General features: G+C 41.7%; 1 protein-coding gene across 3 annotated transcripts in view; it reads left to right on the top strand.

Annotated features, from left to right (window-relative positions):
- TAFA1 (TAFA chemokine like family member 1) overlaps positions 1 to 19,807 on the top strand; it is a 738,833-nt gene that overhangs the window by 1,776 nt on the left and 717,250 nt on the right. For all 3 annotated transcript variants that reach the window (XR_010186979.1, XM_063940933.1, XM_063940932.1), the window contains exon 2: positions 1,415 to 1,538. Coding sequence is in view for 2 of the 3 variants with exons in the window: in XM_063940933.1 (XP_063797003.1) it covers positions 1,415 to 1,538 (124 nt within the window). In the remaining variant the exon portion in view is untranslated. The remainder of the gene's footprint in view (positions 1 to 1,414; positions 1,539 to 19,807) is intronic.

The raw sequence follows: 19,807 nt of genomic DNA on the forward strand, positions 1-19,807 counted from the left end.
GAGATGAGAATAAATTATACAATTCTATAGAATATATTGTGTGATTATTAATTTAGCTTATGCATGTATTTATTAGCTGTGTGTGTGTGCGCGTGTGTGTGTGCGCGCGTATAAATAGGTGTTCACTTTATGATACAGATACACACACACACATCATCTTTATGCATTATAGTGTAAATGTGATAGAATATATAGAACCTGTATGTTACTAAACATAAATCTGGAAAACATTTTCTACTTATAACATAACCTTCACACATATATATATATATATATATATATATATATATATATATATATAGATAGCACTATCTGGTTTTCATTGAATAGTGGGTAAATTAGCCACTGTCATTGGAAGGTTTCAGCTTATCTTGCAAGGGAATAAGCATTTTAGAATGACAAACGTACCCTTTCCACTAGAATGCCATTCCCTTCAGTCAGACCCTCTGTATGTGCTATTCAGTAAGGGTCCATAACAGTGTGATTGGCTGAATATGGAGGGTGTCTGAAGCATGATTAACTGGATGATATAAAAAACATTATACCAGGTGATCAGTGGGAAATAGACTTTTTGAAGACTGTGACTGCGTCTGGGAGCAGTAATACAGTCCTGTGCAATGTCCTGATAGCAGTGCAGGTGCTATTTTGTGGCTGAATATTTATTCTAGTGACATTTTAAGCAATATTAAAATATTTGCAGGTGATCCACACATTCTAGCAGTGTTACTGTCTGTCCATTGGTTCATATCAGGATGTAATATAGACCAGAACTGTCTTGTTGTGAAACCAGTGTACTTAAACTCAAGAATAACATTAATAATAATATTAATAATAATAATAATATTTTATATATATATATATATATATATATATACATACACACACACGCGCGCACACACACACACACACACACACACACACACACACACACACAGTGTATATCTCTCATATACGTATGTGTGTGTGTTTTTATATATATATATATATATATATATATATATATATATGAATCTCTCTCTCTCTCTCTCTCTATATATATATATATATATAAATCAGTGAATCAATTAAGAGTAATCTGTGCCTGTATAACTACCAGGCATATAGAGGACATCACCGTTCTCATTTATGTGCAGAAAATATCATTATTATATATTTATTTTGAGGTCATAAATCCACGAGATAAAATTGCAGCCAGCTAGTTTATTAGACAGCCATTTGTACTGCTAAATGGCTCAGCTGTCCCTGCTGGCTTGACTTTTCCAGGGCTTTTTCTGCGCTCTTAACCTTTCTATTATAATGTGTGGTGTGCTAAAGCAGGGAGCTTGGTCGTTCACTCTATGATCTAATTGTTATAATTCAGAACCTCCCTTAAGTGAAGGGTCAGGATAGTAATTCACGTCTGCGTTTCCCTTAGAGAATGGCGATGGTCTGTGCAATGTCTTGGGTCCTGTATTTGTGGATAAGTGCCTGTGTGCTGTTGCTCTGTCAAGGATCTCTCCATCAGCAGAGCTTTCAACAACATCATCTACACCGGCCAGGTAAGAAACGTTTAGTTTCCTGTCTCATATTATTGGGTATATAGTATGATGCTTTAAAGGTATCGACCATGGTTTATCTGTGTTTTACCTAGCAGTTGTATTCTAAGAACTTCTGCTCAGGTATTCCAAAATTCTAATTGCCTTAAGTAGTTGATTTTGACCGGAATACCTCATCTGCTGCAGAACCTCTTGGGAAGATGACCTGACAGTCATCAGCCTATATCAAATATATGTGCCCAACCAAGACCTTTTTTTTTTTTAAATAAACTTTTTCCCTAAAGAGGTAGTAGGTATAGATCTGCTACTGTGTATTGTTAAAGGGTGCTACTGAATCAATGAGTTGTCTAAACATTTGATTACATTTTAAGAGTTATCGGTGGATTTATCTCTTGGCTTCAAAGACCCAGTTGACCAAGACAGAGCAATACTTTATATATGGTCACTTTAAATTTCCACGTGAAACTTATTTAGAGCAACTTATACAAACTTTGAGAAAACTACAGAAACTGGCTGTTGGTCAGTAACAGTAACTAAGACCTACAGATGGGTCCATGGTTATTTTGACTTCTCTGCTGCGCCTAGGCACACCATGGTTTATTTACATAAACCAGGCATGTCCAAACTGCGGCCCTCCAGCTGTTATGAAACTACATATCCCAGCATGCCCTGACACAGTTTTGCTGTCAGAGAATGCTAAAGCTGTGTCAGGGCATGCTGGGATGTGTAGTTTCTCAACAACTGGAGGGCCGCAGTTTGGACATGCCTGACATAAACCCTTCATCTATTGTCCTCAGCTGCAATACAATACAGAGAACAATACAGCAGGGGATTAAGTCATTACAGCAGGGGATTAAGTCCGATTGCCCAGTCTCAATTACTCCTATTAAAGGCCAAGATAAACATGGACCCATCTGTATGTCATAATCAATCGCAAAATATCTGTAAATACAGTCTGTTTTTGTGTTTTTTTTTTCTGATTTATTGTGAATAATCAAGAGTCTGTAGAAAAAAAATATCTGTCTCATCTTTTTAAATGCTGTCCCGGAGATAAGAATTGGTTTCATTGAATTTTAAACTCATGTCTTCAATGTCACAAAGATGTAAATATTTGTTGTGTTAGAGAAGAATGAAGTGGATTGGTGGGCCACGCGACTGTCCATATAGGGGAAGTCTGCAGTGCATAACAAAAAACCCCGCACAGGAGTTCCTTAGGAAGCTGGTATTATCACAAAGCATGCATGCCTGGGGTGTTTTTATCCTGAGAAAAATACTTCAAAGTTGACAATTGTTCATGGAAAGTGTAGAATGAAGGTAAAATAAAGGTGATTTTGTATAAAATTTCTGGCTATTGTTTCCATTTATATTATCCTCTTGTGTTGTCCTTTGGGTGTTCTAAGTTGAACTTATATTCGCTTTATTTGAAGATAGTTTTTTAGAGCACCGCACATTTCTCTTTGTATTTGGTCAACTAAGTTTATAATCAAATGTAGCTGACAAGGAGTAAAGAATGAATGAAACAACCTCCACTGACATTTTTATTAGGCACACATACACTAAAGGAAACCGATTACATTTTCTAACGTACCTTTACTTATAAACCTATAAGAGTGTTAATGTGGTTTTGTCTCTTTGTATATCATAGACATAATTAATCTATATAGTTCTTAACCTACCCCTGGGGGCATCTTAGTGGCATTTAGTTAAAGTATGATACAAATGTAAACATTTGTGTAACTCGTTATAAATTAATACATCATTGGTTATATGAACATTGCGTTGGGTAAAAGCTGCAGATTTGAATGGTACCTGGAAGCCGTTACACACATAATTGGGTAAAGGCCACAAAGTTGACTGGTAAATGATTTATTGTAAAGTGTTGATGTTATAAAGTATAATAATGTATGCATTGCTTCCACGTTGTCTGCTCTGATAAATAATATGTCTAAGCTGATCAGTTTTGGATGAATAACTGACATTGATTTGCGTTACTGTAGGTTCATTGGTGCTAGTATTTGCCTTAAGCTTTTTATTTTGATAATAAAACATTTTCTGATAGACGTGTTGCTGTTTCTGTCTTAAGGTGTTAATGTAGCTGTAAGTATCGACGGCTATTTGTCCTTGTAATCAGTAATGTGATTTAGTCTAGAAGGAACTTTACTTCTATTATTCGACCACTACTAAAAATGTCCTACAGAAGGCGCTGTTCAAGTTTCACATGATGGGTCCATTGACTATGTCATGCAAGGGTTAGTAGCAGATACTAGTGATGTCCAAACGATTCGCTGTTATTGACTGCGGATGATTTATGTAGTATGACGAGTCGTGACGACATGTATTACCAATTATGGAATATTATGAACTAGTTGTACTTTTATACTTATTGGCCCTCATTCCAAGTTGATCGCTCGCTAGCTGCTTTTAGCAGCAGTGCACACGCTAGGCGCCGCCCTCTGGGAGTGTATCTTAGCTTAGCAGAAGTGCGAACGAAAGGTTAGCAGAACTGCTCGAAAATCTTTTCATGCAGTTTCTGAGCAGCTCCAAACCTACTCCTACCTTGCGATCACTGCAGACAGTTTAGTTCCTGCTTTGACGTCACATACACGCCCTGCGTTCGGCCAGCTACTCCCCCGTTACCCCAGGCACGCCTGCGTTTTTACCTGACATGCCTGCGTTTTTTAGCACACTCCCGGAAAATGGCCAGTTACCACCCAGAAACACCCACTTCCTGTCAATCACTCACCAATCAACAGAGCGACTGCAAAGCGTCGCTCGACCTTGTGTAAAACTGCATAGTTTTGTGTGAAAGTACTTCGCGAGTGCGTACTGCAGCCCGTACGCATGCGCAGAAATGCCGCTTTTTCACCTAATCACCGCGCTGCGACCGAAAGCAGCTAACCAACTCAGAATGAGGGCCATTGTTGTTTCTTTAGTAGATGGATTGGAATTGTTGTATATTCTGATTATACGCAGAGTTGGCAATGTAAAAAGTAGACAGAGAGCTTAATGCACTGGTCAGTCATAAAAAACACTTTTGAGATAATCAGCGGAAGTATTTGAGTAATTGGCTAATACATCCTGGCACATAGCTGGTATCTGGATGCCTTGATACCCCATATATGGAAACCCTTCTCCTTAATGACCAACTTCTTCCTATGGAGCTACATCCCGGGCCATATCGTTAAGATTCAAGACTGGATTAAAATGGGCTTCCACCTTGTAGATTTATTATATTTATTCTTTAAGCCCCCACCTCCCCCCCTTTTTTTAAATTGCATTAAGATTATGGAAATTTACAGAGGATATAACTCATACTATGTGATACTGTACATTCAAAATACAACTATAATTACTGATAAAAAAATCTTTTGTGCCCCCTCCCCCCAAAATCCCCATATCAAATGACGACGGAGAGAACTATATATAGGGCAATAGGAGGATCACCCTGTACCATTAAGAAGATTTACCATACAGTACTAGATAGTGAGCCATGAATTTGTGATCTATCAGCAGTGGGTAAAGTGGTAATGTAGCTTTCCCCTACTCCGAAAAATTGATCCACTTTCTTGTCTCTCTCCAACATTACCCCCACCCATTCCGATCTGGAAAGGATAAAAGAGTTTTGTTTTAAATAAGGACAAAGATGGAGGTTCAAGGTGTATCCAAGCTTGTAAGATGGCTTTACAGGCCACTACTCTTATTGCAAGCAGTAATCTTTCGCTACCTTTAGATATATTTTGACCACCTGAAAAAATACCAAAAAGTGCCCACTCAGCGTTAAAGATAAATAATTGTGTTCCGTTGAGTAGTTTCGTACTTGCACCCAACACCGATGAATCAATGTGAAGAGCCATAGGCAATGGATCACCACATTTCCAACAATTCTGAGAAGTTGAGAGGCTTGTCAAAAATCATCGATGTGGGCAAAGGTATATTCTATGATGCACATTCAAGAACATCTCTCTATGGGGTCTATTCATGAAGCAGTGAAAGGAGTGGAGAAGTGAGCCAGTTGAAAAGTTGCCTGAGGCAACCAATCAGCTGTTCTGTATAATGTTATAGTATGCAAATTATAAATGTTACATCAATGCTGATTGGTTGCCATGGGCAACTTCTCCACTTGTTCACTTCTCCACTCTTTTCACTGCTTCATGAATAGACCCATATATCTTGAAGAGGAAAGTGTCTTACATCATTTAAAATGGGCCTGCAACAGGTCATCTATCTCCAGGTCTGGAAGGTGTACAAGCCTTTTCCCTCCCCCTTTTTTATGGCACACCTGTATTTTAGTTAGGGGTCTTCCCTGAGACCAGTGCTGCTTGTCAGTTCCTTAGTGATTCTGTATTCTGAATAGTGGGATTATCTGCTGATCCAGTGGTTTATAAATGCTGGAGGAGGGAGGACCAGTGGTGAAAGTTTGGATTGGTAGAGAAAGCTGACTGTAATTTTAAGCCTTTTGAAATATCCTCAGACATTCAGAAGTCATTATGAATTCTGACCAGTAGAGGTCCCCACAAATTGTAAGAATGGAGAGGATCCCACTGAGGGGAAACAATATGGTTGTCAGGGGGAAAAGCCCGCCAAATACTAGATAGAGGAAAGGGTAGGGGTAAAAAACAAAAGAAGGATGGTGAAATGCCCTTTTACTAACGGTGAATTTGTCATATAGCACCAATATTAAGTGTGAGTCTGGCCTTCTGCCAAGGAAGACCTTGTGTTCACAGATGAATACTGTGTAGCCTCTCTGCTTCATGTATTAGCTCATCCATACATCTCATCCCAATAAATAAACATGTGTTACTGATAGGAGAGGCAGAGAGCACCAGTTTGTAAAATGAAGCCCAAACAAGTGGCATTATCAGAGCAGAATGGGAAACAAGCAGACATACAGCACAGCATTTGCCTAAGCCTGAAAAATTACCTCTTTTATGAAGCTGGAGCCGTTAGACGCTAAGTGCATACCAAGTACAGGGGGAATGTGAAAAATGACATGGCTTTCACTCAGGGCTGGGATACAGATAGAGTGAATCTCCTGCTCCGGATTCATCACCTGTTTAGCAGCAGAACTGCTCTGGCTCTCTCCCCAGTGCGCCTCTTTTAGGCAGCTACTCTATACCCTACGTGAGTAAGATTGATGGGGCGCTGATCCCAGGCAGGCAATTTCAGTCTCTCAAGAAATAATCCACTACACTGACAGATGTGCAGAATTTCACGATCAGTTCACATCATTCAGATGTTCCGGACCCGGAGAGAAAGAAATGGTTCTTGCAGGAAAAAAAAAAAATTCAGCAAACCTCAAAAGGTTTTAATGGGATCCATGTTTTACCCAGACTCCCTCACATCCAGCTACTTAACCTGTTCCACCCTGAGAACACAATTATTAAGTATCACATTAAATGTGTTTACTATGTTAACTGGGGAAAAAACGTCTGTGTTTTCATGAATTCTACTTAGCCACATTTGTCATTTTAAAGCTATTTAGAATGGGTCATTACTTTCATTTAGTCCTCTTTAAACAAGATTAAAACATGCAGTATAATAAAAAAAAACTATAATATGTATCAGTTGATTAACAGTCGTCAACAGGCGAACGCAACATAAACATTTTGTCATCGTCTTAGTAGCATAATCTTCCATTATTCCCCAAAGTCTGCGGATGACAAAATGATCACATTTACAGAAGTAATGCAGCAATAGGTAAGACACTCTATCTGAGAGTGACATAATGAACAATTATGAATGCCATTATAGGAATAATGTGTGATTAGCTAATTAGAGAATTGGCAAATTCATTCATCTACATTTCTCATAAGTGACACAGCAAGATGCCACATTTTAGCATGTTTTATTGTGAATTTATACAAGGGGGAACAGATATACAGGAGAAATGTAAGCTTGACCTATATCTGCACATTTTAGTGCACAGCTGCTATTTATCTAATTGGAAAAAATATAAAACAAAAAATGTGGCACGTTGTAAAGTTTGGGTAACCTTCCCATTTATTGATTAATTCTTTTATCTAAGGCCTTAAATTTTTTTGACTTAGTGGGGTAAATTTACTAACGTGGGAGGTTTTTTTTAGAACTGATGATGTTGCCCATAACATCCAATCAGATTCTTTCTATTATCTTCTAGAAGCAGCTAGATAAATGTTAAGTAGAATTTGATTGGTTGCTATGAACAACATCACCAGTTCTAAAAAAACTTCCACCTTAGTAAATTTCCCCCAGTAGGTCTAAAATGAAGCAATGGAGACAATTCCTGAGTTGAATAAATGGTTTCACACCTTCTCACCGGTCATGATGTTGGGCTACATTCACCAGCCATGTGCACTCACTGTAACTGTCGGAGAATAATAACGGTAATTGATTGGTCGTATCTACCAACTGTACTAATTTTAGCTGGACAGAATTGATTGTTGGATCTCCAAGGTGGACAGAGTTTAAACCCAAAATTGTGCTGAGTTGGCTGGGATGGGTTTCTGGGCATGTCGGGAGTGGGGCTTATTTTTTCCAGTTATTGTGTGTCTAAACATTGGGACTGTTACTAATGCTATGTGGAAAACATCTTAATGTTCGCAGCTTGGAACTTTTACTGTTAGTGACCTTGGTAATAAATTGTTGTCAAGAGGAGCTGTTGAGGTCAAGACAACCCGGAAAAAGCTCTGATAACAAAGTTCTGAAAAATCATTTGTACACTGGTCAGATATGCAAAGTAGACCACATATAGCTCTCAATTTAATGCAAGCTTCTCACACTCACCTAAAAAGCCCTCACCCACTCTTCTTCCTCTTACATCTCTGACCTTTTCTCTCTTTACATTCCCCCCCCGTCCTCTTCGCTCTGCTAATGCATGCCGTCTCTCCTGCCAACTGATTACCTCCTCCCACTACTACCTACAAGATTTTGCACGTGCTGCTCCCTATCTCTGGAATGCTCTACCTCTCCCCATCCAACTCTAGTCTCCACCTCTCTACAAAACCTCAAACGGGCTCTCAAGACCCACTTCTTCACCAAACCCAGTCAACTCTCCTCCTAACCCTCTTGTGTAGTGGTCCTGCGTTGCTTATACATATATGACCTGTTTGGCAGAGATCTCAGAAGGAATCCTTTCCTAGGACATAATTGCAAAAGTCAAAATCTGGAGCAGCAAACGTATACTTGGGTGAGACAGAAAAGTTTTCCTGGGCAAAGTACCGTAGTGTGGAATAATGAAACAAACATTATGCATTTGTCCACAACCACAAAAGATACATACAGTACTGGTAAAGAATGTGACCCTTATTCCTTGACGTTGTATGTATTTAATATTTAATGTAGAAAATATTTACGTTTTGAAATTAAATATTGTCCAGGTGGTAGAGGAAGCATGGATTCAACTATTAGCAAATCCTAAAAGCTAATGGCCTCAGTCATTGAATAAACAGAGGCTGGATAGCTGAGCCAGCCAATGGTCCAAAAAATATCTTAAAATCAGCAAAGAAGTACTTACAGGAATGGAAAGATGGTTTTAGAAGGAACTTCACAGTCCCCATTCTAGAATATTATTAAGAATCTGTGGTGAGATCTCAAACATGGAGAGTATGTGTATAACTAAGGGCCTAATTCAGAGTTGATCGCAACAGCAAATTTGTTAGCAGTTGGGCAAAACCATGTGCACTGCAGGGGGGGGGGTGGGCAGATATAACATGTGCAGAGAGAGATTTGGGTGGGGTGTGTTTAGACTGAAATCTAAATTGCAGTGTAAAAATAAGGCAGCTAGTATTTACCCTGCACAGAAACAAAATAACCCACCCAAACCTAACTCTCTCTGCACATGTTATATCTGCGCCCCCCCCCCCCCCCCGCAGTGCACATGGTTTAGCCCAACTGCTAACAAATTTGCTGCTGCTATCAACTCTGAATTACCCCCTAAGAGTAGAAGAGTTCTACACGAGAGGGTGGGGGAAACACCTGCAGCCAGAATAGAAAGACTGTCAGCTGGCTACAAGAAATTTTTGGAAATGGTGATTTCTGCAAACAGAGGTGTTCTTAATACTGACTGATGGGGCACCCAAGCCTCTGCCATACCACATTAATTTTGTTAGATTGAAAAATAAATAGTAATTGTGCATAGAGACTCATGTAGAATGTCACGTAAGCACATGTATGTGCTGTACTGTATAATGCGTTTTTTTATATTGTGCAGGTGCACAATTATTTTTACGCATCTCTATGCCTATAAAAATTTAGACGCATTTTGTGTTTACGCCTCCTTTGCCTTAGAGGGGTTGGACAGGGAATATGTAAGAATTGGCCAAGTACAATTATGATGGTTCATACAAATACATCCGTGCAGACCACTTGCAGTTGCTCATCCCTTGAAAACCCTACAAACTGATGATGATGATGACGACAATTACCACTTTTGATTGGCTAAGTGCATCTTGCTGCTTCCCGCTCATACTATTGCTATTATTAGTGTGGCTGCTGAGGTCTGTTTGCATTATTTATTTGATATTTGCAATCAGTTTGTGGCAGGAAAGCAAATTCCCATTTTATCTGTATAAGGGGAAGAGAAATGATGTTTGTAAACATGATCAGTGCTTTCATTTTGCTGGGGTCCTCCCTCCGCCGGTTCTCTCTTTCTCTCCCCCTCCATACCCCATTCTCTCTCTTTCTTCCCCATCCCTTCTTTCTCTCTCCCTACTCCCACCCCAATGTTGCCTGTTCTATCTCTCTCTTCATCTCTTCTCTCTTTCTTTACCCCGCACACTGTTCTCTATCTCTTTTTCCCCACCCCCTCTTCTCTCTCTCTCTCTGTGTACCTCTTAATCCATTTTCTTTCTTTCCCCCACCTCACTGTTGTCTCTCACTCTTGTCCCATTTTCACTTTCTTCCCTCACCACCATATCCACATTCATTCCCTACATCTTTGCTCTCTCTCGTTCTTCTCTATTCTCTTTCTCCTCTCTCCCGTTTTCTCTGTTCCCTGTGCTCAACTCTCTCTTCCACCCACCGCACTTGTCCTCCCTGTTCCTTATCCTTCTCTTCCCCTACCCCACTATTCTCTCTCTGCAAAAAAGCATTAATCCATAGGAAAGAAAAAAAGAACCCAGTACATGTGACGTAGAATGCTTTGGTGGAGTTCCTGACACAGAATTAGTTTATTCCGGTCATTGCACAATGAAACATTTGGTGGACTGGAGTAATTCCATAATTCTTGTATTAGATTGATTCCCTGTCTACTGTACATGGCTGCAAAGTTTTGATGAGGGGTACAAGCATTACCATACGTTCTACCTGTTTCAGCCGTGTTATTTTATATCCAGTTTCATTTTTATTTGTGGTTAATTTATCTTCGTAACATTCTCATGCCAACTGATCCAAGGGAACAGTGCAAGGTTCCAGCTTACAATGCCAGATGGAATTTCTCCATACATGCTTGTTGGAACCTCCTTCTAGTACCAGCATTATCCTTTCTTCCAATATCATTAATTGCATTGTAAATTTGTAAATGGTTTTACACTATGTATAGCTTTATTCTCATTTGAGGTTTATTTGGAGTCCCATCAAAGACTTTCCTTCCTGTTAACGAGATTGTACCTCCACTGAGAATTTCCTTACCAATGGGATGCTGAAAAATAATTGCGCTGTTATGCATTTCCAAGTAATGATTCTGTTTGTTTTGGCGCCCCCTGCGGCTTTCTACATTTGTTGTGCCCTTTACACTTGAACAGTTGTAATTCAGTGGAGGCTGCCATTTATATATATATATATATATATATATATATATATTCAACATGCCTTTAGGAAATACGTATCAAACATTAGAATTTAAGAGGAGACAAGGAATAGCCAGGATTACATACATTCTATACTGCATTCTGATTGTTTGCCAAAAAAATAACCTTGGTGGGCAAATTAACATAATTTTACTTTATTTATTTATTTATTTATTACCAGTTATTTATATAGCGCACACATATTCCCCAGCGCTTTATAGAGAATATTTGGCCACTCACATCAGTCCCTGCTCCAGTAGAGCTTTCAGTCTATATTCCCTACCACATGTACACACATTCACGCTAGGGTAATTTTGTTGGGATTCAATTAACTTCAGGGTCGGACTGGCCCACAGGGGTACAGCGGAAACCACCGGTAGGCCCCACTGCCTGAGGGACCACTCCTTCCTCTAGGGATCAGGTTCCAGACTGTGCTCTTGCATTATACATGGTAGATATGTTGCATTACACTGCACAAGACTATTGTGCATTTCAAGCCTCTGTGGCGGCTGGCCACAACCCCTTTGTAGGCTGTCCACACTCCTAAGTATGGGCCTCTATCACTGCATTCCCCCGGTGGGCCCTTCATACTTCAGTCCGATACTGATTAACCTACCAGTATATTTTTGGAGTACTGGAAGAAACCGGAGTACCCGGAGGAAACCAACACAAGCACGGGAAGAATATACAAACTCCACACAGTTGAGCCCACAGCAGGGATCGAACCCATGACCTCAGTGCTGGGAGGCAGTACTTTAACTGGCCTTGTATGGGTTGGGTAAATCATTGAGCTAGCTTAGCCAAAGATCATACACTCTATCATAGGTACATATTACAGCACCTAGATGGTGCCGTAACATGTAACTTATTTGTAGTTGTCCATAGCCCAGGGTAGCACTGAACAGCACATTACTTTTGTCCGGTTCTCAATCGTTATATTTTTAATTATTTCACTTCCAGAGCAGACTTCTGAAAATTCTTGAACACCAGAAGTTTTCTGCAGCTGGCTGTTCATCATGTTATATAAAGTATAGACAGATCTGTTTCAAGAGTCCAGGGAATTTCTATACAGCCTTTACACCTGCCTGGCCAACTCGGTCCTCTTCTACCTGACTCTCATATCCTGAGCGCTGACTGTGCAAGTCTGCTGTCCTCATTAGGTAAATGTGGCATTAGTGGATGTATCGAAGTAATTCAGTGTTGCCCTGGCGAAGTGACAGCTGCCCCGAAAAGTAGCTGTCTCACAATCCCTATTACTGTCTCTTTCACTGCTGAATGAAAGTGACAAAAGTTTACACTTTCAGTCTCAGATTCGTACTGGCGGTGTCATGGCACATGGGTGACCTGAGGTGATGCTTCTGCATGGCAAGGGCCGGAGGAGGTGGAATCATCTGCATTGATCCGTCTTTACAAATCGGATCCCCTTTCATTAGGAAAGAGTGGGGCACCATCTAAGATAGAGGCAGTTCTTAACAGTAAAGCTCCAAGACTTTCAGTTTCTGAGCTTGATTTATAGTCAGGGACTGGCTGGGCAGGAGGCAGGGGCGGATTGGGAACAAAAAGCGGCCCTGGAAAAATTTGTATGATATAGTAAACTTTCATGCACTTATGGAGGTTTAGCAATAACAATTGTATGAGTACTGCTAAAATCATCAGGAGTGATGACGTCATTCACGTCAACATGACCATGCTTTGCGTCTTTGTACAACGGGAGTCAGGACCCGATGATGCCATCTGCAGTGAGGGTGACCTACAGGGGCAGATTGGGAACAAAAAGCGGCCCAGTAAAAATTTGTACTAGTGGCCCCACATGGGCAGCACCAGAGGTGTAAGGTCTAGCCATGGGCCATGGCAGCAGCACCCTCCCCCCAAGACTTTCCTGATAGTGGGCATGTCCAGCATCAAGGGGGAAGTAAAAAGAAATAAAATTAAATATTATGAGCACATTATATGATACACCTTCAGAATTTAGGAAACTATATCATTATTTAGAAAGATATATTTTCTTGCTTATTACACCAACCGTATCCCAATCACTATTCACTCAATCTTATATGTCAGCCAAGCAGGCAGACAGAGCATACACTAGATCATCTGCAATCACAGGCTAAGTGGCAAAGTCATTTTCATATATGCAAATTGTTTGGCATCTTATTCATTATGTCTATAAATAGGACCACATGTTCTCAAACAAAACAGGCCCTGCGGGTGCACCAGCCCACCGGGAATCTTCCCTGTAGGACCTATGGCCAATCCGCCTCTGGCAGGAGGGCAGGGTGCCATCTGACCCCCGGGCCAGTGCAATTTAAGTGTTCCAGAGCTGCCTGACTGCTGTGGCAGGCAGACGATGCTCCTGCTCTTCCTGGACGCTGCTCAGTAAGAAATATACAGTAGCACAGGTGAGAGATTTTTTGTAAACTCGCACCTATTTGAATGTATATACAGTATACAGGTACTGCCCGTTATCTCATTAGCTATTTAAACCACACTCTAATTACACAATCTCCCCCCCCCCCTTCCCCCCAACATTATCATCATGCCCATTTTTGCATTTCATTCCCTGTGAAAAGTTGGGCCCCCCAGGCTGAAAGTTGCCAGCTAGACCCTGTTAAAAGTCATCCCCAAAGTAATGTATAGGCCAGCAGACAACGCCAGGTCTGTTCTGTAATGCATGCAGGAGATTTTCATGGTAACTCCCGCTTTAATACATTGCTGAATGAGTCCGGTATTTAAATATTAGAAAAACTGTTTTCTGCATGTTTACCTGGCCCTTGCTGGTTGATGAATAGGCTACAAATGGAAAAAAGTGGATTCTTTGGGGGTAGTATTTATCAAAGCATGGAGAGAAATAAAGTGGAGAGAGATACATCTATATCCAATCAGTTCCTAAATGTAATCTCTCTGCGGCCCCCAATACTTGCCCGGTACCGGTCCGATTTTTCAACTACCTGCAGGCACCTCCTCCATTGCTTGGATACTCCAGATATGGCACCTATAATGGGATGATTAAAGCACCAGGAGCCGGGAGATACCACTACATGGAACCAGAGGCTAAAACAGGTTTTTCACTTACCAACCAGTGTGGACCACTGCTATTGTTTCAAAGCTAAAGAAAACAGCATGCTGTACTAATTACTAACACTATTTCTGAAGTTTGTTGCAACTAATCAGCCAATATCAGTGACACTAATTACTGCACCGCTAATTATTTCTAATCATATAGAGTCAAAATACTAACTAATCAGCTGAGCTTGAAAAGCCTATATACTAACCATACCAATAAGGCTTGGAGTTAAACTGCATTTGTGTTTAATACTCTGCAGGACTGACCGGCACGTAGGATGAGATTTGTTATTATTAACTATTGAAATTTTTAAACTGTATTAATAAAGGTACATTTCTTTTTAACATGTCACTGGCAAGTCTGACGAGTCTTCTCCTAACTGGGATTCCTCTGATGGATCCTTGAGTGTAACGCCTACTGCTGCTGGCGCTGCTTTTGTTACTGCTGGGAGTCGATCGTCATCCCAGAGGGGAAGTCAGAAGACCACTTGTACTACTTCCAGTAAGCAATTGACTGTCCAACAATCCTTTGCGAGGAAGATGAAATATCACAGCAGTCATCCTGTTGCAAAGCGGATAACTCAGGCCTTAGACGTGTGTCTGGTATCCGCCGTTAGTTCACAGGGACTTAGAGAATTGCTTGAGGTAGTGTGTCCCCGGTACCAAATACCATCTAGGTTCCACTTATCTAGGCAGGCGATACCGAGAATGTACGCAGACATCAGAAAAAGAGTCACCAGTGTCCTAAAAAATGCAGTTGTAACCAATGTCCACTTAATGCTTCAGAGGATGGAGGAGCAGCAAAAGGCCATTCAAGCCTATACATCTGCCTACGATATAGGCAAAGGAGGGAGAATGCACCTGACTCAAGCGCAGTGGAGAATGATTTCAATGTTGTGCAAGGTTCTGCAACCCTTTGAACTTGCCACACGTGAAGTCAGTTCAGACACTGCCAGCCTGAGTCAGGTCATTCCCCTCATCAGGCTTTTGCAGAAGCAGCTGGAGAGATTGAAGGAGGAGCTAAAACGGAGTGATTCCGCTAGGCATGTGGGACTTGTGGATGGAGCCCTTCATTCGCTTAACAAGGATTCACGGGTGGTCAATCTGTTGAAATCAGAGCACTACATTTTGTCCACCGTGCTTGATCCTAGGTTTAAAGCCTACGTTGTATCTCTCTTTCCGGCAGACACAAGTCTGGAGATGTTCAAAGACCTGCTGGTGAGACAATTGTCAAGTCAAGCGAAACGTGACCCGCCAACAGATCCTCCTTCATTTTCTCACGCCACTGGAGCTGCCAGGAAAAGGAGAAAATTTCCAAAACCACCCGCTGGCGGTGATGCAGGGCAGTCAGGAGCGATAGCTGACATCTGGTCTAGACTGAAGGACCTGTCATCGATTACTGACATGTCCTCTACTGTCAATGGATATGATTCTGTCACCATTGAAAGAATGGTGGAGGATTATATGAGTGACAGCATCCATGTAGGCATGTCAGACAGTCTGTACGTATGCTGGCAGGAAAAAGGCAATTTGGAGGCCCTTGCACAAACTGTCTTTATTTTACCTAAGTTGCCCCCCCTCCAGTGTGTACTCCGAAAGAGTGTTTAGTGCAGCCGGAAACCTTGTCAGCAATCGGCGTAGGAGGTTACTTCCAGAAAATGTGGAGAAGATGATGTTCATCAAAATTAATTATAATCAATTCCTCCGTGGAGACATTTACCAGCAATTGCCTCCAGAATGTACAGATGGACCTGTGATGGTGGATTCCAGTGGGGACGAATTAATACTCTGTGAGGAGAGGGCTGTACACAGTGAAAGGGGTGAGGAATCGGACGATGAAGAGGAGGTGGACATCTTGCCTCTGTAGAGCCAGTTTGTGCAAGGAGAGATTGATTGCTTCTTTTTTGGTGGGGGCCCAAACCAACCAGTCATTTCAGCCACAGTCGTGTGGCAGACCCTGTCGCTGAAATGATGGGTTTGTTAAAGTGTTTAACAGTGTCCTGTTTATACAACATAAGGGTGGGAGGGCCCAAGGACAATTCCATCTTGCACCTCTTTTTTTTATATTTATCTTTGCATCATGTGATGTTTGGGGCCAATTTTTGTAAGTGCCATCCTGTCTGACACTGCAGTGCCACTCCTAGATGGGCCAGGTGTTTGTGCCGCCCACTTGGGTCACTTCGCTTAGTCATCCAGCGACCTCGGTGCAATTTTTAGGGCTAAAAATAATATTGTGAGGTGTGAGGTGTTCAGAATAGACTGGAAATGAATGGAAATTGTGGTTATTGTGGTTAATAATACTATAGGATCAAAATTACCCCCAAATTCTATGATTTAAGCTGTTTTTGAGGATTTTTGTTTTAAAAAACTCTCTTAAGGGAGGTTTTGCCAAAACGCGTCCGAATCCAAAACCCGCCAGCGGAACCGTATCCAAAACCAAAACACAAAACCCGAAAAATGTCCGGTGTTCATCTCTAATAAATACCCTCTATGTAAAAATTGTCCACAATCACTTTTATATTCATCTCGGGCAACAGTTGGAAAACACAGGACTGCTCAATACTTTCTTACAGTGATTCTCGTAGACATTAAGCTATGGGGGGATGTAGTTATGTGACCAGCAGTCACATTACCAATGCCGGGATCCTGAACACTTGAACGCCCTACAGTCGGCAAGCCGACTAGAAGGGACTATTCCCACTTGTGGGTGTTCACGACACCCATTTGGGAATAGATCCGCGAGCCACCTAGTCCTCTGCTTGGCAAGCGCAGCGAGCCCTCAAGGGGCTTCGTTGCGCTCACCCCGACTGCCGGCATTCTAAACCTCGAGATCCCGGCGTTGGTCACCCATACCCAACCCGTTATGGGAACTAGTCTGTGTAACCATATATAACCCTGTGCATTTCTATCCAAGACAAGAAACGTAGCAAGGCTGCAAAGAACTTCAGATAACTACAAGAAGCTGAAGATCTGTTCTGTCTAGTGGAGCCAAAAAGAAAAGATTGGTGTCTGCTGACTTTGACCATTGATTGCTGATCTGTAGGGAGATGGAGAAAATAAATGTGAGCGGCTGACTAATAACAAATAGCCAGATTCCTTTTATCAACCTAAATAAGACCAACTGGCTGTGTTAAGACGTCTCTATGCTTGACAGAAAACTTACAGAACCCTGTAATTACTGTGCTGCTTTTTGTCGAGGAACATCTGAATTTGTAGTCGCGAAGGACTTTTGCATTATTCATTTGGAGGTCCCCTGTGCCTGAGTGTTCCTCTATCAACATGGATTGTTAGTTTGAAGCATGTATTTTTGATTACACCTTGGGCATTATATATCAGCGGACTTCATGTTGCACTGACAATTACTCGCCACAGGATTTCACAAGCTATTACCCTACTCCTTATTCACATAAGTAGGTTTTTAACAGTGCCTTATACAGAGATATACAAGTAGGTAACCCTTTCTTTTATTGACTCCAGTCTTAAGAACATAGGTGGAGCTTCTGGGATGTGATCGCTCAGTTTAACTGCACTCTACCATCATATGCTGAGTAACATACTGTACCGCACCTCACCTTACCATACAATGGGGGGAATTCAGTTGGGTGCGAGGTTTAGCGAGGTAAAAAAAATCTTGCGTACCTCATGCCAAATTTTGGAGATTGCATGCTTCCGATACCTGCGATATCCGGTGGTCTCCGCAGCTCCCGGTGGTTTCCCCTCCATCTGCTCACTGGGGAGGGGGCTGCTGGGAGGATCTGGGGCTGCTGGAAAATGTAGTTCTCCCAGTGGCCGGCTCTGGGGATTGATGACACTGCACAGGGGAGTCAAACACACACCAGGGGTCACACACACATTCATGAACACACGCTCTCTCTCTCTCTCTCACACACACACACACTCACTCACACACATACATACATACACACACTTATACATACTCATCATTGCTGCCGAGAACTTGACCCTGACGCTGGAGAAGACACACCTTTGGAAGGTCAATTACAGACTATTAGGTCTATTATTTACTAAGCATTAGATGGAGATAAAGTGGCTGGAGATAAAGTGCCAGACAATCAGCTCCTAACTGTCATTTATCAAAGCCAGCCTGTGACATGACAGTTAGGAGCTGATTGGCTGGTCATTTATCTCCGTCCACTTTATCTCCATCCAAGGCTTGGTAAATAGATCCCTAATGATGCTACTTGGAAAGCAAACTTGCTTAATTAGTCCTCGCATTGAGGTGGCTGCCGAGGTGCCAGAGCAATTCCTGGTGATTTTGCCTAAAATTAACCATTTTAGGAAAAATCAGACTTGCTCTGGAGATGCGTGAAAAAAGACGAAATCACCGCACCCCATTTTCTGTCCTTCTTTCGAATACCAAAACCCCCTCTGCTGCGGGAAATACCCTGCGAGTGCGACACAGGTTTTTTTTTTAATTTCCCGCCCACAATTGAATTCCCCCCAGTAGCTTACCATACCATACACTACGCATTGGGGATGGCTGGTAATCAGGGGATACTGTATCAGTGATAACCCCTGAACTATCTTTACATTGAAAGGGTCCAATAATTAATTCTTTAACGAATCGATTCACCTACTATAAGGAATGCTGTTTTTCTCCTGAGTTAATTACAGTTCAGCTGCATTTTGATAAGTCGGACATTTTTCACAGTAAATTTACGAGAGCCCAAATCTTAACTGGGAACGATTGAAAGAGAAAATGATTGGAAGAAAGGGTGAGATGCAGACATTCCTACCCCACCTGCCAAAACACCTTCTCCCGGCAATGAATGATTACCCTTAAAAACACTTGCAATAGGCTATTTGTTTCCAAGGTACACAAAGACCATATATCTTCTAAGGATTTTTATTAACATTATTTCATTTTGACACATAAATCATCCATAAATGCCAAAAACAGCAAATTAAAACGATTCTATCCAGCAAACAGTTGTGAAAGCTGTTACTGTGATCTCAGCTCCTGTACTGGTATAGGTTCTAGCACGTGCTGTCTAGGGCTGCCCTCTCAAGGCTTTCACTCTCCTTGTGATACATCTATGACTTCTGGCATTTAAACTGTGGCGTGATACCGTGTGAAATTCCATTACAGATAACACAGAACTACAAAACGTATCTAGAATACCATACATAGCAAATATATATAATTACCTTCGGTACAGAATGCGGTCTTCAATTTGCCGGCTGTTGGGATCACGGCGCACAGTATACCAGCGCCGGAATCCCGACACCCGGCATACCGACACTTTTTCTCACTCTTGGGGGTCCACGATCACCCTGGAGGGAGAATAGATAGCGTGGCACGCTTAGCATGCCACCGTGCCCGCAGCGTGGCGAGCGCAGCATGGCGAGCGCAGTGAGCCCGCAAGGGGCTCATTTGCGCTCTCCCAGCTGTCGGTATGCCGGCGGTCGGGATTCCGGCGCCGG

The sequence above is a fragment of the Pseudophryne corroboree genome, chromosome 9 (assembly GCF_028390025.1).
Source record: "Pseudophryne corroboree isolate aPseCor3 chromosome 9, aPseCor3.hap2, whole genome shotgun sequence".
Taxonomy (NCBI): domain Eukaryota; kingdom Metazoa; phylum Chordata; class Amphibia; order Anura; family Myobatrachidae; genus Pseudophryne; species Pseudophryne corroboree.